The sequence below is a fragment of the Momordica charantia genome (assembly GCF_013281855.1).
Source record: "Momordica charantia cultivar OHB3-1 chromosome 10 unlocalized genomic scaffold, Mcharantia_2.0 BLBB01000010.1, whole genome shotgun sequence".
NCBI classification, from domain to species: domain Eukaryota; kingdom Viridiplantae; phylum Streptophyta; class Magnoliopsida; order Cucurbitales; family Cucurbitaceae; genus Momordica; species Momordica charantia.
In genome coordinates this window covers 18,118,054-18,134,774 of record NW_028275158.1, presented here as the reverse complement: position 1 = coordinate 18,134,774, position 16,721 = coordinate 18,118,054, and the positions used below count along the sequence as shown (strand labels likewise).

Genomic DNA, 16,721 nt, shown 5'->3' with positions numbered 1-16,721 from the left:
TCGCACCAGGGGGTCTTGGAGACCACCAACATTCTTCTTCCATATGTGTTATGCTAGAGGGGATGCTACGGTGCCCTGGACGGTCCTTTGAAGATGTTGATGCGTGGATTTTGACCCTCCGGTTCTTCTTCTCGCACACACCTAACTCGATGATAAGGGAACTGATACCTGCAAAACCAAACCGATCTAAACCTGTGTAACTTCAGTCACATAGGCTCTGATGCCTAAGTTAGCGAGGGAGAGTTGAGAAAATAGTGAGCCAGAGATATGTCACTTGCCTCTATAGGGTTAGGCTGCACTGCTATTTTCTGCTGTGAGGGTGGTTCCAGAACCTTCTGTAGTTGAGTCTAATTCGGAGTTGCAAGGCCCAACGATTGTAAATCAACAGAAGAGGGTAGATGTTGGGCTCGACCCCGAACAGGGGTGTTTACTCTCTTGTAGCTAGATCCGAGCGGAGGAAGTCGCGTTGCACCTTGGCCCGAAGGCCAAGGTGAGAGGCCGGCGCCTCAGCGCCGAAGAGGTTTCGGAGCCGTGATGGCCTCGGCGCCGGGTCGTCTTTTGGCATGGGCCAGCCCTCTACGTCTTGGGTCGGTCTCCGATTGTCGATGATCTCAGACCTCGATTCTTGTTTCGTTTCGGGTCGTTTATGTTCTCTATAACAATGGCCCCCACTCTCAAAACATAAGACGAATGACTGTGTCAAGATCTTTGTTTGAGAGTACCTGTCGCTTGTCATTTCCACGAGACCATTCTATAACTCATATGTGTATCAGTGGCCAATCATGTCAAGGTTTCTAACTCACAAAGCTTTTACCAAAAGCTTTTGATCCAATCTTAGATTTTAGCTGCTTGGTTCCTACTACTGGTTTTGTACCTTGAGTTTGTCGATATCACTTCATGAATTGGAAGTTCGAGTTTTTCCAATTTTCGTTGGTCATGATCAAGTCTCCTGAGCCTGGTTTTATTCTCATCTGAGTTTAAACCATTCACTTTTGGCCTTGGGATCTAACTTTAACAGAACTAATGTCGATACCTTAGAATTTCTAACTCGTTTGGCTTTTATGCCAAATAGTTTTACATTCTGTACTTTTCTGCTTTAGTTTTGACCACGCTTAGTCGTTACTGGCTTTTTGCCTGTTTGGCTTGCTTCTAGGTCTGTCCCAATTTTGAGTTTCTTGATTGGTCGTAGATATGTAGATATTTACATATGATGCCCCCTGCTTGAGAAATTTATTTCAGAATGAACATAAAAACTCAAGTATCATGTTGAATGTCGGAGACTTTATTAGTAGGAAAATTGCCCTGTCGAAAATTTAGTTACAACAACTTTAGTTGGCGAGAATAATGGAAAAACATAAAAGATCTAGAACCAATGTGTCGAACTAGTGGTAGTATCTTTTGAGGTGTTGAGCGTGCCATGGGTGTAGTAAGGCCTTCTCCCATTGGTCTTCCAAAGCATAAGTGCCAATTCGAACCACTTTAGTGACTTTATATGGGTCTTCCCATGTTGGCCCAAACGCCCCGCTAGTTGAATCTTTGGTGTTAGGCATGATCTTTCTTAACACTAGATCACCTTCTTTAAAGTCACATTTCTTAACCTTCGAGTTGTAGTATCGAGCTATTCAATTTTTGTATTCAGTCGTTCGTAGTCGTGCCGTTTCTCTATGTTCTTCTAATAGGTCGAGGTTGAGCTGTATGTATTCATTGTTGTCAAGTAGACTAAACTGCTCTACCCAGAGGGGAGTCCAATTTCGACTGGCACTACCGTTTCAAAGCCAAATGATAGTGAAAACAGCGTTTCTCCTGTCGAAGTACAAGGTGTTGTTCTGAAGGCCCATAATGCATTGGGAAGTTCTTTTGCCCACAACCCATTAAGCTTTTCTAACCTGGTCTTCAGAGTTCTTTTGATGATTTTGTTGACTGCTTCAACCTGCCCATTTTCGTGCAGATGTGTTAGCGAAGAACAAATGTGCTTAATGCCCAACTCCCTACAAAATTCTCGAAAGACAGCATTGTCGAACTGCTTCCCATTATCACTGATAATGGTGTAGGGTATTCCAAAGCGGCAAATTATATTCTTCCAGATAAAGTTGGTGACCTTTTTATCAGTAATTGTAGGTAGGGCTTTGACTTCAGCCCATTTAGTAAAATAGTCGATTGCCACCACTGTAAATTTGGTCTGACCCTTTCCTAGTGGAAGGGGCCCTATAAGGTCGATTCCCCACTGAGCAAACGTGTCATTCAGCATGGTCGGCCAGTAGTACCATTGTCGAACTATTTTGTGACTTAAGGATCGTGCTCCAAAATGGCTCCTACAAACGCCTTCATGTATCTCTCTCATGACGTAGTCAGCTTCGTCGGGCGTTAGACATTTTAAAAGTGGCAACAAATAGCCTCTTTTGTATAAATTGTCGTCTTTAAGCACATATCTGGTTGCTCGTCGTTGTAGCTGCTGGGCCTCTATTTTTTCAGTAGGCAGGATCCCGTCTCTCAAATATTTGATCAAATGGCTCATCCAGTTTTCTTCTGGTTGCCCCTGCTCGTCGATATCCATTGCTTCCTAAGCCTCTATGCTTGGCTCGGGTAGAATCTTGACCGGTACAGTTCTTCCTAGGTCAATTTCATAAGCTGCAGCTAGTCGAGCTAACGCATCAGCGTTAAGGTTTTGAGCACGTGGAATTTGTCAAATCTCATATTTTAAGAACTGGTCGCGCTGGTTTTTTACATGAGAAAGGTGTTTCGCCATTCGCGGTTCTCTAACCTGGAACTCTTCTTTCACCTGACCTACAATCAGCTGTGAATCGCTGAGTATCAGTATGTTCCTGACTCCAACGTACCTGGCCACCTTTAGTCCTGCTAGCAGAGCTTCATACTCAGCTTCGTTGTTGGATGCATAAAAACTGAACCGCAGTGCATATTTGAATCTCTCTCTATCTGGAGAGACCAGTAGAAGTCCTGCCCCACATCCTCGAAAATTTGAGGACCCATCTACATAGAGTGTCCAGGGTTGCTCTTCCTCAACCAATTGTGGGTCGATGTTATATACCTGAGGTTCTGTTGGCGTTAATTCTGCTATGAAGTCTGCCACAGCCTGCCCTTTCACGACAGTTCTTGGCTTATAGTGAATGTCGTACTCGCTGAGTTCCATAACCCATTTTACCAGTCGTCCAGAAGTGTCTGGCTTTTGCAAAATCTGTCGTAAGGGAAAGTTGGTGAGGACAGTTATTTTGTGAGCTTGGAAATACGGATGCAGTCTCCGGGCCGAAGTGACCAGTGCCAACGCCAATTTCTCCATTTGCGGGTATCTAAGCTATGCATCTACCATTGCTTTACTTGTGTAGTAGATTGGAGACTATCGTCCATCTTCTTCTTTTATCAACGCGAAACTCACTGTAGTGTCGAATACAGCTAAGTATAAGTGGAGTTCATCAACCACGATTAGCTTTGAGAGGAGCGGGGCTGCCCCCAGGTATTGCTTTAGCTCCTTAAAGGCAGCCTCACACTCTTCTGTCCACTCAAATTGCCCTTTCTTCCTTAGGATTTTGAAGAATGGCAGGCACTTATCATTTGAACGACTAACGAATCTGTTGAGTGCTGCTATGCTTCCGTCAAGTCCTTGCAGTTGCTTTAGATTTCTAGGTGGATCCATCTCCAGAACAGCTTTGATTTTATCTGGATTGGATTGGATTCCCCTTTGGTGTACTAAAAATCCTAGGAACTTGCCTGAGGTCACTCCAAACGTGCACTTGGTGGGATCAGCTTCATCTTGTACTTTCGCAAAACGTCGAATGCTCCTGCCAAATCCTTATCGTGTCGCTTGTTCTTTTGACTCTTTACCAGCATGTCATCTACGTAGACTTCCATATTTTTGCTGATTAAGGCTGCAAACATCTGATTCACCATTCGTTGGTATGTTGCACCTGCATTCTTCAATCCGAATGGCATCACCGTGTAGCAATACAAACCTCGACTCGTGATAAAATAAGTTTTCTCTTGATCCGGTACATGCATCTTGATTTGATTATATTCGGAGTAGGCATCCATGAAACTCAATCGTTCATGCCCTTAAAATAAGTTTTCTCTTGATCCGGTACATGCATCTTGATTTGATTATATTCGGAGTAGGCATCCATGAAACTCAATCGTTCATGCCCTGTAGTGGCATCAACCAGTTGATCTATTCGAGGTAAAGGAAAAGAATCCTTTGAACATACCTTATTTAGGTCTGTGAAGTCGATGCACATTCTTCATTTGCCGTTTGGCTTCTTTACCAGCACTACGTTGGATATCCACTGGGGATAATGTACTTCCTGAATGAAGCCTGCTTTCAGTAGCTTCTCCACCTGTTCAGCTGCAATCTCGTTCCTTTCTTGGTTGAACGTGCGACGCTTCTGTTTCACTAGCTTACAGCTCTCGTCGACGTTGAGTCGATGTACCATGACTCCTCGATTGATTCCCGACATGTCCTCATGTGATCATGCGAACACGTCGGCGCTGCTTCTGAGGAAGTTTATAAGGCTTTCTCTTTCCTCATTCCCCAACCTGGTTCCAATGTTGACTCGTCGATCTTCGACTATCAAAGGGACATATTCTACCTCCTCAGTTGGTTCTCCCTTGTCATGGGTGGTCAAATTAAGTCGATGACCAGGGATTGGCCTTGCCTCACTCGAGAGGTCGATCGCTTCATTCGAGCTTGAAGCCGACCTTTTCCTGTCACGGGTGGTCGAATTAAATCAATGATCAGGGCTCGGTCTTGCCTCACCCGAGCGGTCGGCCGCTTCATTCAGGCTCTTCTTTTCGAAACGCTGATGACTCTCACCAGGATTCATGTCGCCTTTCGGTATCAAGTCGATGATCAGGGCTCGGTCCTACCTCACCTGAGTGGTCAGCTGCTTCACTCACGGATCTGGATTTCGCCTCAGATCAAGATTTCGCCTCGGATCGGGATTTCGCTTCGACGAAGCTTGCTTTGATGTATCGTCCCCACAGACGGCGTCAATTGTTGATTCGTGGATTTTGACCCTCCGGTTCTTCTTCTCGCACACACCTAACTCGATGATAAGGGAACTGATACCTGCAAAATCAAACTGATCTAAACCGGTGTAACCTCAGTCACACGGGCTCCGATGCCTAAGTTAGCGAGGGAGAGTTGAGAAAATAATGAGCCAGAGATATGTCATTTGCCTCTATAGGGTTAGACTACATTGCTATTTGTAGCTGTGAGGGTGGTTCCAAAACCTTATGTAGTTGAGCCCTAATTCGAAGTTGCAAGGCCCAACGATTGTTAATCAACAGAAAAGGGTAGATGTTGGGCTTGGCCCCAAACAGGGGTGTTTACTCTCTTGTCGCTAGATTCGAGCGGAGGAACTCATGTTGCACCTTCGTCTGAAGGCCAAGGTGAGAGGCCGACAACGAGGTGGGGTCGGCGCCATGATGGCCTCGACGTCGGGTCGTCTTTTAGCATGGGTTGGCCCTCTACGTCTCGAGCCGGTCTCCCATTGTCGATGATCTCAGGCCTCGATTCTTGTTTCGTTTCGGGTCGTTTCTGTTCTCTGTAACAGAAGTGTATCGCAATTCAGGCACAAGGTATCAGTATCTTGATTGTTGGCTATCTCTTGTACAAACAACCTAGGTGTGCTTGGCCCACTGAACTGGTGCACTCGGGTTTGAGCCCGGTGTACTCACTTTTTATTAAACTGGTCTACATGGTTCAATTTGAGTTAGGACGTGTGTCGCCTTAGATTTAATTGATAACAATTACTATCTAAAATAACCATATAATTATAGTAAGTTACTAATTAACCATATGTTTGTTTATTATTTTTTTCATATTTAGAAAAACTAATTATTTAAATATAATGATTTCAAAAATATTTTTTAAATATTGTATTTCTAGGAAAGAAAAAAAAGCTAGAGGTTGTTTGGTCTTGAGTCTTGAGCCCATATTTAGCCATGGGATGTTGGTTTTGATCTGTTTTTTTTAGGAAATTACAAAAATAGCATTAAAAAATATTTATTTTCATGTATAACATTAGGTTTAAAATGGTAAAAAATGACATAAATCACAAACTTATATAATTATGTTTAACCAAAAACTACATTTTACTCTGTTTCAAAAAAAAAGAAAAACTACATTTTACGACATTTAAGAAAAGTAATGATACTTTTATAAATACATATTTATTGACTAACGCGAGCTCAGCGGTAATTGACATATATCTCAAACAAAAAGTTTGTGAGTTCTCCATCCAACCACCTCTTCTTGGTGCATCTTTCTTCTCGTTTTCTTCTCATCTTTCATCCCCTCATTTTTTAAGGGCGGAACAAAACTTATATTAAAATAAAAATTGAAACTTTCAAAACTAAATAGAAATTAAACTTATATAGAAATGGAAAATTTTCTTTATTATTATCATTTAGTATGCATTACAAAAATTTCCCGCTATACAGCAAGAAGGAATAATTACACGAAAAACACTATTTTATTTTGGTATCAATCATAAAAGATAGCCTACAAGTTGATCCAGTAAAATAAGACTTCTTTTTTATTAAGTTCGTTTATTACGTTACGAATCATTAAATGATTCTTTTTTTTTAATAACATTATATATATATATATTTTTTTCTTTGTTCCTAATCTAATAATTTTAAATTTTAGATATCTATATTAGGAGTATAATATAATGTTTATGCAAAGAATTGCAGTATGCTGTTTAACGAACCAAGCTCGAATCTGGTCCCCGGCTTGACCTGAACTTAAGAGTGAACCTGCACAAGAGGGCAAACTCTCCGACGCTCAAGTCAGTTATGGTCGGGCTCAATATTAAGTTCGAGGTGAGATTCCATACCTGACTGTGAAATGAGACCCTCTATTTATAGGTGGCGGGTCCGACAGTGCTCACGACCGGCGGTTACCTTTGTCTTTTTTATGTCGAACATGTCGTGTTTGAGCAGATCGAACCCGTCTAGGTCGAACCAGGGCTTTTTACACAGCCTTGTTTATGGGTAAACTCAGTCTCCTCGGCAGGTTCGAGGAGGACCTGGGATACTTCTTTTATTTACTGAACACCAATGAGCGTCCCCCACGTGTCCAGGGTATTTTTATCCCCAAACATATAATTTAAAGAATAAATGGATAATAAATAGTAAAGAACAATTCGTTTTGAACAATAGATGTCTTTCACATCCAACTATAGCAATGAATAATTTATTATAATTTTTTAATGGTAGTTCCAAAAAAGCACACTTCTATATCAAAAAAACGTATTCGTAAAAATATTTGGAAAAACAAAGGGCGTTGGGCAGCGTTGAAAGCTTTTTCGCTAGCAAAATCTCTTTCAACAGGTTAAAAATTCCTATTTATTACTGAATCGACCATAGACCAATTCCCCTTTTATTTGGGATGGGAGTGTTGACTACACCCAAAATTCTGAGCTTCAAGCAAGTGACGTATCAGATACGGCATCCCGATTCGATTGAATGGGATGACAGTTTCTCATTCTGAATCTGTAAAATCAAAATTTTGATCAAATCACACATCGCAATATACTAAGCCTTCTAATTCTTTAAGAGGTTTATCTAAAAGATTCGCGATATAACTAGGAAGACGTTTCAAATACAACACATGGGTTACTGGGCATGCCAGTTTTCTACGGGAAAAAAAAAACAATATTTATAAAATTTCAATAAATTATTTTAAAATAAGCATTTTTCACTTAAATTAATTTCTATGTTAGTCCGATTCAAATGTAACAAAAATAAATACTATTTTATTTCAAACTTACTAAAATAAAATTAGTAAAATAAATAATAATGAATTTAACTAAATAATATCAAGGGTGAACATAAACAACCATGCATCTCAAAGTTAGCTACACAAATTTTCATGTGAAAGTATTTAGATGCCGCTGATCACTATTGAAAAATTGACAACTCGTTATTTTTTAAAACAATTATGAACTTTGGCATTTATCTTTCTTATTTGTCAAATTTTCAATGCGGTCAGTACTAAGATAGGTGCTCATGTGTGTTTTTTTTGTGGAAGAGTGCATCCTGACTTCGACCCTATCCCGTTCTCATCTCTATTTTATATAGAGTTTTTCTTATCTCTAACATATATTTTCATTAACTTTTTAAAAACAGAAAACCAAAAGTAGTTATCAAATCTATGTTTGGTTTTCAATTTTTCAAAAATGAAAAACAATAACAATTATCAGATGACTCCGAGAGCTCTTATTGACGGAGTCGTTTGACACCTTGATGTCGACTCATCACATCCTGGGGTCGAAGAAGGTCCCAAGAGTTCAATTGTTCACTGATTCAAGTGGTACGTGAGTTGAGTTTAGAACGTCGTGAGATAGTTCGGTTCCTATCTACTGTTGGGTGTTAAAGGGAGAACTGCGAGGAGCCAACCCTAGTACGAGAGAATGGGGTTGGGCCAACCTATGGTGCATTGTTATGTCAATAGCAGCGCAGGGCAGCTAAGGTGTACTGTTAGTGTTAAAAGAAGAACCGCAAAACATATATGGTTTTTGTTTTTTAAAAACAACTAAAAACATGAATGGTTAACACACGGGCCTTAAATGTTAAGGGGTGAACAACTACCTATGTACTAATCACTATTGAAAAATTGACAGCTTGTTATTTTTTTTTAAACAATGATCAATTTTTGAATTTCTCTCTTATTTGTCAATGTTACGTCGGTGGTTAGCCAAGATAGGTGCTCGTGTATGATATTTCTCTCTTAAGTCGAACCCGTGTCCTAATAAAAAAAAAACAAAATTAGACCTTTTGACCATTGACAAGCTCCCACGACAAAGAGAAAAAGTAGTAGTGGCCATAAATTGAAGATTAAAAATAGAGGAGAGCGTTTGTTCGTTGAAACCCCAAAATTAACCCTTCAATTTCCCTCTCTTCTTAACAAATAACAACAATGCCTTCCAAATTCCCCAATCCAATCTCATCTCTTCTCTTCCAATTCCCGACGAATCCTCCTCCTCCCGATCTCCGGCGGCGGAGCAACCCTCGCCCGCCGTCGGCCTCTAGCCGGAACCCATGGATCACGTCGGAGCAGAGCCGAAACAGCCGAAGATGAACTGCAAAACGCCGACCGCCAAATCGGCGCTGCCGGAGTTGGATCTCGACGAGCTGAAGAAGAGCTCGCATAATCTGGTCATGTCTCCCACGGCCTTGTCGCGGATGTCCAAATCGCCCAGCACAAAATCCAATTGCCTCTGCTCTCCGACCACTCACATCGGATCGTTCCGGTGCCGGCGCCACCGGAGCACCGCCATCTCCCGCGGCGGCTCCGTCGGCTCCAACCTCTCCGACCTGGCTCAGAAATCCGCGGCGATGGAGGACTCGTTGGAGGCGTAGTAGATGTATTTTGCGAAGGCGGTGGCGGCGGTGGTTAAATCTCCGGTGCCGGCGATTTATAATAAGTTGTTTGATTAATTTCTCGGGAACAAGTGTTTTGGCTATATATTTTTTTTTTTTTGTTCTTTCGGATTTCTCTGCATTTTGTTCCTCATTTCCTCTGTTTTCTTTCATATGAGAAATTCCTTTTCATTTAAAGAATAAAGACATTGTTTAAGTTTGGAGTCAAAATAGACCAAATAGCCAAAATAGATATTTATATTTTATATTATATAGTATAATTTCCTTAAAGTGTAGAATTCATCATTATTAATTAGTAGAACAATAAAATATAATAATATCTTATATTAATGAAGGTTGCTAATAAAAAAAATATTAATCAATTTTAATTAATTTAATTTAATTTTAATTATCTATTATTTGTTAATAGTAAATAAATTGCTATACTATTTTTGTAGCTTTTGTAGCCACAGCGAATGCAAAAATTAGCAGTCAGAAGATGCATGGAAAATGACAAAATGAAACTTGTGACTAATGGTTAGAAAAAGGAGTTTCCTATCAAAAAACATTCCCTAATAACATCAAGAGCAATCTCATAGGTTCCAAAAACAAAACATAAAAGAAACATCATTCAGTAGAGATAAAAAGTTACTACAGGCCTTCAGAATCCTCAAAAAAAAATATGAAAAAGATACTACTGGTTTTGTTGTTAGCTATTTCTAGTCGACTTCCTCCATCTTGCTGCCCTCTGCATCGGCCGCATCGGCATCCTCCAATGGAGGCATGTCGGTGTCGTCTCCTTCTGCAGCATCCTCATCGATGCTCAGGCCAAGTTTCAACATCCTGTGGATCCTGTTTCCGAAGGTGTTTGGTTCGTCAAGGCTGAATCCAGAAGTGAGAAGGGATGTCTCGAAGAGGAGGAGGACGAGGTCCTTCACAGATTTGTCGTTCTTATCGGCATCCGCCCTCTTCCTGAGCTCTTCCATGATCGGGTTCTCGGGGTTGATCTCCATGGTCTTCTTGCTAGACATGTAGCCAGCCATGCTGTTGTCCTTCAATGCTTGAGCTTTCATGATTCTTTCCATGTTGGCTGTCCACCCGTATTCCCCAGTTACCAAACAGCAGGGAGAATCCACAACACGGTCGGAAACAATAACCTTCTCAACTTTGTCGCCCAAGACATCCTTTATCACCTTGCATAGCCCCTCGAACTTCTCCTTCAAAGCTTCTTTCTTCTTCTTCTCGTCTTCACTCTCGTCAAGTTTCAAACCTTCTTTTGTTGCCGAAACAAGCTTCTTACCTTCGAACTCCTTCAGTTGACCGACTGCGTACTCGTCAATTGCATCAACCATGAATAGAACTTCATAACCCTTCTTCTTCAGCTTCTCAAGGAAAGGAGAGTTCTCTACAGCTTTCTTGCTTTCACCAGTGATGTAAAAGATGTCACTCTGTCCTTCCTTCATCCTGGTTACATAGTCCTTCAGGCTGGTCAACTCATCGCCGCTCTTGGTAGAGTGATAACGGAGCAATTCAGCAAGCTTAGACTTGTTTTGAGAGTCCTCGTGAATGCCAAGCTTTAAGTTCTTGGAGAAGGATTCGTAGAACTTGTTGTAGTCCTCCTTGTTCTCGGCAATTTCGAAGAAGAGCTCAAGGCACTTCTTGACCAAGTTCTTGCGTATAACCTTCAGGATCTTGTTCTGCTGCAGCATTTCTCTGGAAATGTTAAGGGGAAGATCCTCAGAATCAACAATGCCCTTAACAAAGCCAAGGTATTCAGGAATCAGGTCCTCACAGTTGTCCATGATAAAGACACGACGAACGTACAACTTGATGTTGTTTGGCTTCTTCTTTGTGTCAAAGAGATCAAAAGGAGCCCTCTTGGGGACAAAGAGAACAGCCTTAAATTCAAGTTGACCTTCAACAGAGAAGTGCTTTACAGCAAGGTGCTCCTCCCAATCGTTGGTAAGGCTCTTGTAGAAAGCAGCATACTCTTCCTTTGTAATCTCTTCCGGCTTCCTCATCCAGATAGGCTTCTGTTTGTTCACCAAGGACCACTCGTGTGAAACCTCCTTGATCGTCTTCTTCTTCTTTTCTTCCTTCTCCTTCTCTTCATCAACTTCCTCAACCTTACCTTCCTCATCCTTCTTCTCCTCCTCATCTTCATCATCAGAGATCTCCTTCTCGGTGGTCTTCTCAACCCAGAGAGAAATTGGGTAGCTAATAAACTCGGAGTGCTTCTTGATCAAGTCCTTGAGACGACGCTCCTCAAGATATTCAAGCTGATCTTCCTTGAGATACAGGGTAATCTTCGTACCTCGGCCGAGATTCTCACCAGAGGTGTCCCTCGTGACGGTGAATGAACCACCAGCTTGGGACTCCCATACGTACTGCTCATCATCATTGTGCTTGGTGGTAACAATGACCTTTTCAGCCACAAGGTAGGCCGAGTAGAACCCAACTCCAAACTGTCCAATCATGCTCACATCAGCACCGGCTGCAAGGGCTTCCATGAACTCCTTGGTTCCAGATCTTGCAATGGTACCAAGATTGTTCACCAAATCTGATAACATAGATATTCTTGTGGAATGAGTCATACATGTAACATAGAATAAAGGAAAATCATGATACGAGTTTCAGCAATCACTCACCAGCCTTGGTCATACCAATACCACTGTCAATGATTGACAGCGAATTATTTGCCTTATCAGGAATAATGTGGATGAAGAGCTCTGGCTGAGCATCGAGCTTGCTCTTGTCAGTCAAGCTCTCAAATCGTATTTTATCCAGAGCCTGAATCAGAGTTCCACATGGTAATTAGTAAAGTCATTTTAGAGCAATTTCAGTCTTCATTTCCATTGAGTGTACAAAACCCTTCACCATGATTCCAAACAAGTATATAATCATACAACTACGCAACAGGACTTCAGACAACTGTTCGATTGACAGTTAGATTAATCTAGAAAGAACCAACGACGAAATGAATTCTAGATTGAATTACTTTCTAACGATTCAAAAACTGTAAGCGAAAACGAATGTCAGAAAACCACCCATCAAAGGTTTGAATCAGAGACAACTATAAAAAGTGGGATAAACCCCAAAGAAAATTAACTCTCGAATTGTCGAAAGAAAAACCTAGTAACAACGCGAAAATCAAAAAATACATATACATACACTAAATACCTCCTAGAACAGTAAATAGACATCAGATATATGGAGATTAATCAGAAATACGAAGACAAATGAAGGGGAAATGACAGGAGACTCACGTCAGAGGAATTGCTGATAAGCTCACGGAGAAAGATCTCCTTGTTGCTGTAGAAGGTGTTGATAATCAGACTGAGGAGCTGATTAATCTCGGCCTGGAAGGCAAACGTTTCAGTATCCGCCATTGTTGAGGACGAGAAACAAAAGTTGTTCGATCAGCAATGAAGGAAATGGGAGGCTTGAAAGAGCAATTCGAGATCTGTGGAGGAACCGCTAGTTTATATATTAGGGATTTTACTAGGGTTTCTGGAACCTTCTATCGAAATTTAATTATGTAATTAATTTTTTTTTCTTTTTTCTTTTTAGTTTAAAGTATTTATTCCTTACGTGGACTAGTTGCAACGAAAAGTTCGAGAAAATGGGTTTTGGTAAAACCTAACCCAGGATTAGAGCAAGGTAAGCCGTAGGCCTGCCATGGAAACTCCACAGCCAAACAAGGCCCTAAGAATCGATGAAGAGGGACCATATTAAATGGCTTAAAGCTCAAAGCTATTTTAGCTAGGAACAAAAAGAAAAAGTAACTTTATTTTATTAAATGTTTTTTTTATTTATAAATTTTGCATTAAAAAAAAAAACTAAAAATATAGCATTTTTTAATAAAAATTACTGAGTTTTTCATATAGGAATTCATTAACTTTAATAATGATATTTTTTATATTAATAATGATAATTAGTGTGTTCTTTTAAGTCAATGATTTTTTTTTTAATAAATGTGGGTCGGTAATAAGCTTCTTATGGAAGAGTTATGCTTAAACCTACAAAATGACTAATCCATATATTAATTAACTATAATTATATAATCATTATTGTTGATGTGGATTTCTAGATGCCACACATGCCATGGTCTTTAACTTTAAGGTTCACCTTCACACATAAATCTAGTACTGTTATGGTGCTCTGTTGAGTGCACTCCAGTGTCTAAGTTGGAACTTAAGATGGGAGCAAACCGGTATGGACCAAGTAGAGTAAAAAAACACTAATCTTTACAAGAGTCTGTTTGAGTGTGTGTCGAATTATCAGAAGGAAATGTGTACCTTCCTTAGGATTTTTTCCTTCTTTAGGTAAAAGACAGATATTTAGAGGGAGAGGCAGACATAGAAGGTGGAATGTTGCACTATAGGGTCTTGGAGACCACCAACATTCGTCTTCCCTCTGTGTTATGCCAGAGGAGACGCGACAGTGTCCTAGACGATCCTTTAGAGTGTATTGCGATTTGGGCATAGGATGTCAGCGCTCTGACTACTGGCTATCTCTCATACAAACAACCTAACGAATGCATTCAAGTTTGGACCCAATGCACCCACCTTTCATTAGGTTGGGCTACATGGCTCAATTTGAGTTTGAACTCTTCTGGCCTTAGATTTAGCTGATAACCATTACTATCTAACATAGACCATAGAATTATATCAGTTACTAAGTTTATTTAGGAGCTCTTTTTTTTTTAATATTTTAAAAAATGAATTGACAAAATATAATTATTTGGAAACTATCTTTTTTTAAATATTGTATTTTTATGGAAAAAAAGAAGTTGTTGGGTCATGCGTATGGAGTGGTGATAGACAGCCTACCCCATATTTAGTCAACGGATTAAAAGATATTGCCTTTCTTGGATGGTATTTTTTCAAGGGAACTAAGAAAAATAGCATAAAAAGAATATGTATTTTTTACATTATACACTTTAATTTCATTTTTTGCAGAGGAAAGCAGTAATAATGTTGGGGTAGAACAACATTTTTTCGAGGTGGAACAATAATCTCCCACCCCCTCCGTTGCATCTTTCTTCTCTTTTAAGGGTGGAATAGAACTTACTTATATTACAATTAAAATTAAAACTTTAAAAATTAAATATTGGATCAAAAAGTGTAATTCACTCGAAAATATATAAATAATTTTAAAATGAGGAGATTAATCTATTTTGAACTCACTTATATTATGGCTAAAAAAAATTTACTTGTTTTAAAATAAAAATATGAAATTTTACGAATCAAATATAAATTAAACTCAAATTTCGATTACCAAAAAATAATATAAATTTCAATAAATCATTTTAAAATAAGTTAATTTTCACTTATATTAATTTTTAAGTGGGTCATATATCTCTATACTAATCAATATTGAAAAATCGACAAATAGTAATTTTTAAAAATAATTATCAATTTTTCAACCGTGGTCAGCACAAGATAAGTGCTCGGTGTGATATTTTTCTTTAGAGCCGAACCCGTGTCCCAAATGCAGGTAAAAGGAACTAAATTAGATCTGTTTGACCATTGAAAACATCCAAGACAAAGAGAGAGAAAATAAATGGTAGATTAGAACTCCTTCAGCCGACTGAGTGGGTACTCGTCGATTGCATCAACCATGAATAGAATTTCATAGCCCTTCTTCTTCAGTCGCTTTTGGTAGAGTGATAACGGAGCAATTCTGCAAGCTTAGACTTGTTTTGAGAGTCCTCGTGAATGCCAAGCTTTAAGTTCTTGGAGAAGGATCTCGGCGATTTCGAAGAAGAGCTCAAGGCACTTCTTGACCAAGTTCTTGCCCATGACCTTCAGGATCTTGTTCTACGGCAACATTTCTTTGGAAATGTCAAGGGGGAAGATCCTCAGGATCAACAATTCCCTTAACAAAGCTAAGGTATTCAGGAATGAGGTCCTCACGATTGTCCATGATGAAGACACGACGAACATACAACTTAATGTTGTTTAGTTTCTTCTTTGTGTCAAAGAGATCAAAAGGAGCCCTCTTAGAGATAAAGTGTAGGCTCGTGAAGGATGGTTAAGAACATTTAGTCTTGAAAAAAGATTTGAATTGTTCAAATCCGAGTAGTGGGTATCCCGTAAGACCTCAACCTGTAATGTAGTGTAGTGTAGGTTCATTAGGTCCCAGCTTGTAAATGATGGTTAAAAACATTTAGTCTTGAAAAAGGATTTGAATTATTCAAATTTGTTAACGGGAATCAAAGTTAATTGTATGAGATGCAATTAACGTAATGTATGTTCATACATTATAATATAAAGTTAATTTTGAATTGGATTCAAAATTATGAGAGTAATAGATATTAGAATTGAATTCTAATATGGTTGATTAATTTAATTATATGATTTAATTAAATTAATGAGATATGTTAATTTGATTAAATTAGATTAAATTAAATTAAAATTATTTTAATTAAATTAAAATAAAAGGAATAAAAAAGAAAAATGGGAGAAAAACCTCTCACTTTATAAAAGGTGGGAATTGAGAGGTGGTGAATGGGGAAGTTGTGACTTACCCCTCACTCTTCCTCCTTTATAAAAGGGAGGTTCTCCCCTTTTCTTTGGATTCCCAATCGTTGGTTGATTGAGTTTTTGAAACTCCAATGAGAAAATTTGTCTCGATCTCTCGATCTCCCTTTCAATTATAAGACGGTTCCCACAAATCAAGTTCTTAACATCCATAGGATAGCTAGGAAGGTCTTTGTATGATTGATATACCAACACTAGAGGGGGGTGAATATGGTTGCTTACGAATTTGTAGATTTTAAAAAATAATTTTAAGAATAATAAAAAATCAAATGAAATTTAAATACATAAATTAAAGAGTAGAGAGAAAGATGACACCAGAAGTTTTTATAGTGGTTCGGAAATCCTTACTCCACTCCCCAAGACTCCTTCTTGTGTATTTTACTACGCTGGCTCTCTTACGGGTGAAAACCAAACTGCTCGACCATCTTTTTTGTCTTAGGTTAAAGAGAAACTCTCGATCCTTTTTATTGGTTCATGATCCAACCAATTGTGTTTTCTCACAACCAAAGGTGTACCCACACCTTAATACAAAACCAAAAAACGTGAAATGAGCAATACAAAGAAAATACATCACGAAGGTGAATTTTCAAATTTTGCATCAAAGCAATAGCTAAAAAGCTAAACTCTAATGTATCTCTCACAAAAAAAAAAAAATTGGCAACTTTTTGTGTAGAGAGAATGAAAGTTTGAAGAGCAAAGTGATTTGAAGAGAGAAGAATGTTTGCTTTGATATATAATTCGTGTGTAGAATGGTGAAATTTGGTGGCTTTAAATATAGTTTCGAAGATGAAATTTGACCGT

At 39.2% G+C, this 16,721-nt stretch overlaps 2 protein-coding genes across 2 annotated transcripts; both read right to left on the bottom strand.

The window, feature by feature from the left end:
* Positions 1-2,683: 2,683 nt before the first annotated feature.
* LOC148208723 (uncharacterized) lies at positions 2,684-3,295 on the bottom strand. Its single transcript, XM_088119166.1, has one exon. It carries the CDS (start codon positions 3,293-3,295, stop codon positions 2,684-2,686), a length of 612 nt encoding a protein of 203 aa, XP_087975292.1.
* Positions 3,296-9,913: 6,618 nt separating this feature from the next.
* LOC111013350 (heat shock protein 90-2) lies at positions 9,914-12,839 on the bottom strand. The gene is made up of 3 exons (XM_022287782.2): positions 12,642-12,839; positions 12,024-12,165; positions 9,914-11,935 (listed from the first exon to the last, which is right to left on the bottom strand). Exons 1-3 carry the CDS (start codon positions 12,762-12,764, stop codon positions 10,095-10,097), a joined length of 2,106 nt encoding a protein of 701 aa, XP_022143474.1. The 5' UTR covers positions 12,765-12,839; the 3' UTR covers positions 9,914-10,094.
* Positions 12,840-16,721: the final 3,882 nt, after the last annotated feature.

Excerpts from the sequence above, each read along its gene's own strand:
- LOC148208723 (XM_088119166.1), bottom strand. The coding sequence starts at position 3,295 with ATGGAGAAATTGGCGTTGGCACTGGTCACTTCGGCCCGGAGACTGCAT.
- LOC111013350 (XM_022287782.2), bottom strand. The coding sequence starts at position 12,764 with ATGGCGGATACTGAAACGTTTGCCTTCCAGGCCGAGATTAATCAGCTC. Across the intron at positions 12,166-12,641 it reads TTATCAGCAATTCCTCTGAC|GCTCTGGATAAAATACGATT; the intron begins GTGAGTCTCCTG and ends ACTCTGATTCAG. Across the intron at positions 11,936-12,023 it reads TATTGGTATGACCAAGGCTG|ATTTGGTGAACAATCTTGGT; the intron begins GTGAGTGATTGC and ends CTATGTTATCAG.